The sequence below is a fragment of the Phyllobates terribilis genome, unplaced genomic scaffold, assembly GCF_046119375.1.
Source record: "Phyllobates terribilis strain yellow unplaced genomic scaffold, ASM4611937v1 Scaffold_1__5_contigs__length_1240528914, whole genome shotgun sequence".
In the NCBI taxonomy this organism is placed as follows: Eukaryota; Metazoa; Chordata; class Amphibia; order Anura; family Dendrobatidae; genus Phyllobates; species Phyllobates terribilis.
The window spans coordinates 476,991,855-477,000,939 of NW_027362761.1; the positions used below are offsets into that span (position 1 = coordinate 476,991,855).

General features: G+C 40.3%; 1 protein-coding gene across 3 annotated transcripts in view; it reads left to right on the forward strand.

The window, feature by feature from the left end:
* The window catches only part of SSBP2 (single stranded DNA binding protein 2), a 234,193-nt gene extending 225,381 nt beyond the window's left edge, over positions 1-8,812 (forward strand). For all 3 annotated transcript variants that reach the window (XM_073679180.1, XM_073679188.1, XM_073679197.1), the window contains 4 exons: positions 556-634; positions 4,484-4,512; positions 4,754-4,852; positions 8,303-8,812. In XM_073679180.1, the coding sequence (XP_073535281.1) occupies positions 556-634; positions 4,484-4,512; positions 4,754-4,852; positions 8,303-8,332 (237 nt within the window). In that variant the 3' untranslated portion in view covers positions 8,333-8,812. The remainder of the gene's footprint in view (positions 1-555; positions 635-4,483; positions 4,513-4,753; positions 4,853-8,302) is intronic.
* The last annotated feature ends 273 nt before the right edge of the window (positions 8,813-9,085 follow it).

Sequence of the window (9,085 nt, forward strand, 5' to 3'; positions counted from 1 at the left end):
CGATTGAGAACATCATGTCTCGCTCCATCCACCAACGTCACGTTGCTCCACAGACTGTCCAGGAGTTGGCGGATGCTTTAGTCCAGGTCTGGGAGGAGATACCACAGACCATCCGCAACCTGATCAGGAGCATGCCCAGGCTTTGTAGGGAGGTCATACAGGCACGTGGAGGCCACACACAATACTGAGACTCATTTTGACTTGTTTTAAGGACATTACATCAAAGTTGGATCAGCCTGTAGTGTGTTTTTCCACTTTAATTTTGGGGGTGACTCCAACTCCAGACCGCCATTGGTTAATAAATTTTATTTCCATTGATGATTTTTGTGTGATTTTGTTGTCAGCACATTCAACTTTGTACAGAACAAAGTATTCAATGAGAATATTTCATTCATTCAGATCTAGGATGTGTTATTTGAGTGTTCCCTTTATTGTTTTGAGCAGTGTATTTATTTCATATCCTATAATATAGCTGTATAAAGGATAGATTATTGCTATTAATATTTTCAGAATAACACTGATGTGCTCGATTTTTTTTTTTCCTTTTTGTATTAGTTCCCTATGGGGCCTGGATCAGATGGCCCAATGAGTGGATTAGGTGGGATGGAACCGCACCACATAAATGGTTCATTAGGTACGTGCAGCCATCATGGCTCCCAAGCTGTATTCTTTATAATGGCCTCTAGGACATATGAGAGGTAGAAGTACATTTTGGTACAGTCACACTATTAGTACTATTTCCACATATAGCAGCATCTCTGTGCATAAAGTTAAGCCCTACTTAAAAGCAAACTCCACTTGAACATTGATTTATAGTTTAGTTATATATGTATAGTTTTCAGTATCAGTACTTTGCTATAGCCGTCTTGTTCATATTGTCATATCCAGGTATACAGTGCTGGCCAAAAGTATTGGCACCCCTGCAATTCTGTCAGATAATACTCAGTTTCTTCCTGAAAATGATTGCAATCACAAATTCTTTGGTATCATTATCTTCATTTAATTTGCTTGCAAGGAAAAAACACAAAAGAGAATGAAGCAAAAATCAAATCATTGATCATTTCACTCAAAACTCCAAAAAAGGGCCGGACAAAAGTATTGGCACCCTCAGTCTAATACTTGGTTGCACAACCTTTAGCCAAAATAACTGCTAACAACCGCTTCCGGTAACCATCAATGAGTTTCTTACAATGCTCTGCTGGAATTGTAGACCATTCTTCTTTGGCAAACTGCTCCAGGTCCCTGATATTTGAAGGGTGCCTTCTCCAAGCTGCCATTTTGAGATCTCTCCACAGGTGTTCTATGGGATTCAGGTCTGGACTCATTGCTGGCCACCTTAGAAGTCTCCAGTGCTTTCTCTAAAACCATTTTATAGTGCTTTTTGAAGTGTGTTTTGGGTCATTGTCCTGCTGGAAGACCCATGACCTCTGAGGGAGACCCAGCTTTCTCACACTGGGCCCTACATTATGCTGCAAAATTTGTTGGTAGTCTTCAGACTTCATAATGCCATGCACACAGTCAAGCAGTCCAGTGCCAGAGGCTGCAAAGCAACCCCAAAACATCGGGCAACCTCCGCCATGTTTGACTGTAGGGACCGTGTTCTTTTCTTTAAATGCCTCTTTTTTTCCTGTACACTCTATGTTGATGCTTTTTCCCAAAAAGCTCTACTTTTGTCTCATCTGACCAGAGAACATTCTTCCAAAACGTTTTAGGCTTTCTCAGGTAAGTTTTGGCAAACTCCAGCCTGCCTTTTTTATGTCTCGGGGTAAGAAGTGGGGTCTTCCTGAATATCCTACCATACAGTCCCTTTTCATTCAGACGCCGACGGATAGTACGGGTTGACACTGTTGTACTCTCGGACTGCAGGGCAGCTTGAACTTGTTTGGATGTTAGTCGAAGTTCTTTATCCACCATCCGCACAATCTTGCGTTGAAATCTCTCGTCAATTTTTCTTTTCCGTCCACATCTAGGGAGGTTAGCCACAGTGCCATGGGCTTTAAACTTCTTGATGACTCTGCGCACGGAAGACACAGGAACATTCAGGTCTTTGGAGATGGACTTGTAGCCTTGAGATTGCTCATGCTTCCTCACAATTTGGTTTCTCAAGTCCTCAGACAGTTCTTTGGTCTTCTTTCTTTTCTCCATGCTCAATGTGGTTCACACAAGGATACAGGACAGAGGTTGAGTCAACTTTAATCCATGTTAACTGGCTGCAAGTGTGATTTAGTTATTGCCAACACCTGTTAGGTGCCACAGGTAAGTTACAGGTGCTGTTAATTACACGAATTAGAGAAGCATCACATGATTTTTCAAAGGGTGCCAATACTTTTGTCCACCCCCTTTTTAGGTTTGGTGTGGAATTATATCCAATTTGGCTTTAGGACAATTCTTTTTGTGTTTTTTTCATTGAAGACAAATTAAATGAAGAGAATAATACCAAAGAATTTGTGATTGCAATCATTTTCAGGAAGAAACTGAGTATTATCTGACAGAATTGCAGGGGTGCCAATACTTTTGGCCAGCACTGTATATAGACTTGCACCCAATTCTGTTACTGTCACTGTTTGGACAATATGACTTCACATCTCCCTTTTTAGCTTTTCTTTTCCTACATCATTTTGTGATGCAGCAGATCCTCATCTAGATTTAGTTATAGCTAAGTGATAAGGCCGTTGTAATGATCCTTAGCAGAGTCACCACATAAATATTGCCATACATGTATTTTTGACTAAAAATAACTTATCCTCATGGGTTTTGTTAAAAATTTGGGAGACTAGGGCTTCTATGTATAACAGTATGTATAAGGCTATGTGCCCACGATGCAGAAATGAAGCAGAAAATTTCTGCAGCATTTCTGCATCTCCCTGGCAGAAAAAACGCATGCAGGTTGTACATGCAGATTGTGCATGCGTTTTTCCTGCAGAATACATGCGGATCCACATGCGGATTCACATGCGTTTCTGCATGCAGATTGACAAGCACTTTCCAGGCGATAGCATCACTTGGAAAGTGCTTGACAACTAGGTCACACTGTATAAATCCATGCAAACAGCATGGATTTATACAGTGTGAACCGTAAAAATTAAAACAAATAAAGCTATACTCACCCCCGAGGCCCCGGCATGGCTGCAGCGCTGCTTCCTGGCTGGTTCCTGGCTGCCGGCATATCGCGAGACAGAGCGGTGAAGGGCCTGCGGTCACATGACTGTGACGTCACCGCAGGTCCTCAAGCGATGCCGGCATTCAGAGAGAAGACGCCGGACAGGTGAGTATAAACTTTATTTGTTATTTTATTCTTTTTTTACAGGTACAATGGTACCCAGGTCTGGATGAGAGTCTCCTCTCCTCCAGAACTGGGTACCATCCGCACATAGAGACGCATAGAAGCCGCTTGTAAAAATGTACAGTCGCGGTTTCTGTGCGTCTCAATGCAAGTCAATGGCGGGAGTTCCGCTGCACTTCCGCAAAATTAAATGACATGCTGCGGATTTTTGTACGCAGCATAAACGCTGCGGAAAAATCCGCAGCATGTGCATAGAACATGCGGAATCCCCTTGGGGACCATGGGGTGCGGATTACCTAGCGTTTTACAAGCGTTTCCGCTGCGGAAATTCCGCAGCATAAACGCTTGAAAAACGCTACGTGGGCACATAGCCTAACGGTACATAGAAGACTGCAGAATGAGTTAACAGTCAAATCAGTCAATGAGCTTGTTCTTACAGCAAGGTTTGTATCCATAAGTTCACTGACAGATCTAACTCATTCTGCAGCCCGCTATGAACAGTGATACATAGAGGCTGTAGAAGCCAAACAATTCAAAATAGAAAACACTACTGCAAAAATATTTTTTATCCATTAATACCAGCAAATTCTCCAGTGTTTTAGAGTAAACATATTTTGAATATCCAAGATGTGGACTAAGTGTTTTGGAAGACTAGTGTGATGTGGTCCCCACCCGGATCTAGTTGACTGACAGACATGTGAGTCAAAGGGATCAGGGCAGGGAGAAGCCGATCGGGGACTGCATTGGACAGGTCATCTGAGGCACATGGTCTCCGACCTGGCTTTTGGCGTTTCAACGTATCTTTACTCTAAAACGCCACAAAAAGAAAAAAAATGGTAACCTCAAAGATGTGCGATTAAGTACCATTGCCTGAGAGTGAAGATTACGTACTGGTTAACTACCTACAAGCAGTGTGAGACTGAAGAACATTGGGCCCACCAGAGGATTTGATTTTGAGGGCCCACCTTTCTCCCCCACTCAAGAGCACCATAGCAGCTGCAAGGTTTGCACTATGGTCTCTCCTGAAGGAGAAGCCAGGGCCCACTGGAGGATTCTCCAGTTCTCTGGTGGGCCAGTCCAACCCTGCCTTCAAGTGACTATGAACATCAGTTAATATTTTTTGTTGCATCCAGCGATGTTGACAGGTGATTTTACTTTGTGGTATTACCTTGTGTTTTTAATTATTCCCTTGTTTTGTAGGCTCTGGGGACATGGACAGTATTTCCAAGGTAAGGTCATTCCTGAACAGCATGGAGTCACCAATGATGAGACCTGTTCTCCTTTATGGCCATATTTTTTCATATCCTGTATTTCTAACTTTGAAGAAGTCAACCTGAAAATGACTAGACTTATATGAACTCATGCCACTGAACCTCTCTGAATTATCTTTCTACATTTAATCTTTCAACCTTCAAAATGCCTTCATGTAGATGCTCTACCTTACATAACATTTATCGCTTAATCCCCCAGAACTCTCCGAACAACATGAGCCTGAGTAACCAGCCAGGCACACCACGGGATGACGGAGAGATGGGTGGAAACTTCTTAAACCCCTTTCAGAGCGAGAGTGTGAGTGTCTGGTCCTGTTTATGTTAACATATTACTTACAGTGTCAGCATAAATGAGTACACCCCCTTTGAAAAGTAAGATTTTAATATATATCTCACTGAACACAAGAACAATTTTCAACATTTTCACAAGACTGAATTTCATAGAACATTTTTTTAACCCATAACAGAAAAGTAAGGTTAATAATAGAACTTATATTACAAAATCTTCAGTTTTATTCACATTAGATGATGCAAAAATGAAGACGCCCCACATCAAAAATTACTCCGAAAAGTACTTTGTATAACCGCCATGATCTGTGTGACGGTAGACTTGTGAATCCTCCCAGCGCTGTAAGGAATCGTCGGTGTCTGCGCCGGGAACTGCAGTCAAGTATGCGATATGCGAGTGACTGCAGGCTTGTCATTCTAGACCGGACAACCCCTTTAAGGACAGCACCCAGTCTTCTAGGCATGGAATGGATAAATTGGTGACATATTGTAACAGCCATCTTTTTCCATTCTTCAAGAACGACCTCTTTTAGAGCCTGGATGGTGGATGGAGAATGATGCTCAACTTGTCTCTTCAGAATTCCCCGTAGGTGTTCGATTGGGTTCAGATCAGGAGACATATTTGGCCACTAAATCACTTTCACCCTTTTCTTCAAAATGCAACATATGTGTGTTTTGGATTATTATTATGTTGGAAAAATGCACATTTAACAAGAGCGCAGAGAGATGGAGCATCTTCTCTTTCAATACAGAGCAGTACATCTGTGAATTCATGATACCATGAATGAAATGTAGCTTCTGACACCAGCAGCATTCATGCAGCCCCACATAACGACACTGCCACCACCATGTTTCACTGTAGGCACTATGCATTTTTCTAAATTCATTTTTCTGGTGGCAGTGTCCTTATGTGGGGCTACAGGAGGGATCCTGGAGTTGGGAGCGACTTGCTAAAAAGATAGATTTTGCAATATGTCGCCAACTTGTTCATTCCATGACTAGAAGTTCATACAAAATACAAGATGTAAAAACACAAAATTTGAGCTTGGTTTAAGTTGGTATGCATGCAGCACATAAATGCATGTTCAAAATGGCCATAAATCAGAAAAAACCTACAAGAAGCAAAATGAACATAAACCCTGCTGTAAATAAATAAAAAGCAAAAGTGCATTTAAATAAAATAGGGTTCTTAGTAACACTGTTTTGATCAGCATGAAAGTTATCACACCACGGCAAGGTGAACCCATTTGGGATAGTCCCACTCTGTATAATATTAAAAACCTTTCCATGTGTCAAAGTTGACCTCAGTGTGCGAATAAGGGCTGACAAAGGATCGGGTCCCGAACTATGGACACCAGCCTTGGGAAGCTTGTTAAATGTATTATCCAGCTCTAGGCAGGGAGGCCATACCGTGGATTGCACAGAACGCAAAAATATACAAAGAAAAAACACAAATTTTGAGCTAATACAAGGTGTAGTAGTTTTTGATGTGGGGTGTATTTATTTTTGCATTAACTCATTTGAGTAAAACTGAAGATTTAGTAACAAAAGTTATATTATTAACCTTTCATTTTCTGGGTTAAAAAATGTTCTATGAACTGTCAGTCTTGTCAAAATTTTGGAAATTGATTTTGTATTCAGTGAGATATCACTTAAAATCTTTCTTTTCCAAGGGAGTGTGCTTATTTGTGCTGACACTGTATATGGTGCTTTATGGAAATATCCCAATTTCTGATTGCCTTTCATCCTTTACTTTTTACAAAATTAGCCTCATTGGTGCAAACTATTTGATTCTAAATCGATTTCCTGTTTGAGATCTTGGAATTAATAAGGAACATTGCTAAGAAGTCTGCCCCAGTGTATCTGCATTACATGCATTGCACCACATGTATCTGTTTTCCATATTTTGTATATAAATCTTGATTTACTGGGTGCTGTAGTATGATGCACCAAATTCATTAAGAGGCATGCACCACTGACTGTAATGTTTCCCCAGTCAGGGACTGGAGTACATTTCTGGTGTAATTTACCATTATCATGAATTATTTGGGTGCACTTCGTCATGCCCTGTTCCACCTCAGCTTCACGCTCTTTTCTAAAAATGGGCAAAACTAGTCTGGCATGCCATAAAAACGCCAAAAGTCTCCAAAATTTAATGCAACTTCGAGTTGTGCAAAACTTCTGCAACATTTCACAGAGTTATACATAAGAGTTCCGGTGAAAACACCGTGATGAATTGGGGGCCTTCCTTTTATATCCTTCATTTGACAATCTAGTATGCCTTAGTGGGGAAGAGGGTATGGTCTAATCTGAAACACCATGCTCCAAAAATACCAAACTAATAGGTGGTGTAAAGTGAGACAAGACAGTTTAAAGATACACCAAATTTGTTCTCCAGTATAAGCCAACTTTTATGGAAAAAAGTTACCATCCCATAAAACCTCCTCATTCCTCCCATATATAATTACTGAATTACAGGTTTTTAAACCTTATACTATAAATTAAATACCCACCCTTGACGCACTTGAACACTTTTTTTTTTTCTTTAATAATTTAAATAGGTCCAGCATATTTTGCTGCCTTGGATTTCTAGTACATCTTTATCAAAGGTGTTTTTCTGATACAAAACTCCAAACACCATGCATAGAAGACCCCTGCAGCATCTCCTGAAATCCAACCGGCGATAACCCTGGTGCTTTTCATAAGTAAAGTTTAAAACTTTGGAGTTTTGAGGTTTGGACTTTTGTATCAGAAAAGTAACTTTTATAGGTTGCTCATAAGATTTGCATGTTTGAAGCAGTTGAGGTGTTGTCTGAGACTTTTACATTGATGGCATATCCTTAGGATAGGTAATCAACATCTGATCAGTGCGGCTCCCGGCAACTGTATAGTGTCCGCGGCCGGGAACTGCATATCCACCACATATTCAAATCAATAGGTGGCGGATGTGCAGTACCCAGCCGCAGCCACTATACTGAGCTGTGCTGTGCAACTCCACAACAGAGTAGTTCTGCCCACCTCCGGCACCGTGAACCGCTGATTGGCAGGGGTGCCAAATGTCGCACACACGTCAGTCGTATATTGATGACCTATCCCCAGGATAGCCCATCAATGTAAAAGTCATAACCCCTTTAAATTTGTATTTTTAACAATATTTTTTACAAAAGTGTATTGGTCTTTCCTTTTATATTTTATCTTCTTAAAGTCATTATTAAATTTGGGTAAAAAAAAACAAAAAAACTGCATATGAATTTCTGCCTTTATGGCTTTATCTGATCCCACACAGGAAGTCCCTGCTTGTCCCTGCAGAGGAAGCCACCAGCTCTGAGTGAGAGCAGATGCTCCTCCGGGGAGGACCAGGACACACCTGCTCAGTATATATCACCGTACAGAGAAGTACATAAAATAATATATTGTGGACGGCTTTTCTAACCCTTTATTTGTTTTCCTTTCTCCGCAGTATTCCCCTAGCATGACAATGAGTGTGTGATTCCTCATCATGTCTCGTCATGAAGACTGCAGTGAGTTAGCCCTCTTCACAGATCTGCCCTTGAGGAGTCCTATTCATCACCATGCCATTTAACTTAAGGATCCTGGTCCCCCGTCACATGAAACCTTTTTTTTTTCTATATCTTGCCATTTACCCTGTTTGTGAAGAAGCGGGTCCAAGTGTAAACTCAAGCGACTGTAAAGAGTGGCATATGTAAAAATTTGCCCTAAACAGAACTGCAATTTATCATCTGTACATATATATATAAATATATATAAATATATATATATTCCCACAGGACATTGTAAAAGGATATTATCACATACCATCTTAAGTAGCGAGACATAGAGACTTCTGTTCCATCTTTTTTTTTTTCTTTTTTTCACGTTTACATTTTTGAATTTCAAATTGTCGCATTTTCTCCCTGAACTATTTTGTGCTGTGTATATCACTGCTTAATAAGTTATTTTTTAAGGTAAACTCAAATGTTGTTCTGGTTTTTGTAAATGTCTGCAATCATGGATAGGAATAAAATGCTTACGAGTGCTTTTATTAAATTGCTTTTGATACAAGTTATCCTATGAATAACTGACTGATGGGTCTGGGAAATTCAATTATGTCATTTGAGAGACTTGTGTAAAGGTGCAATTTTGTATATAAAAAATGAAAACTTCAAGAACGACACAAGGACTTGATTATTTTAGTGCTTTGGAGACATACATTTTTCATTTTCAAATTTGTTAATATAACAAA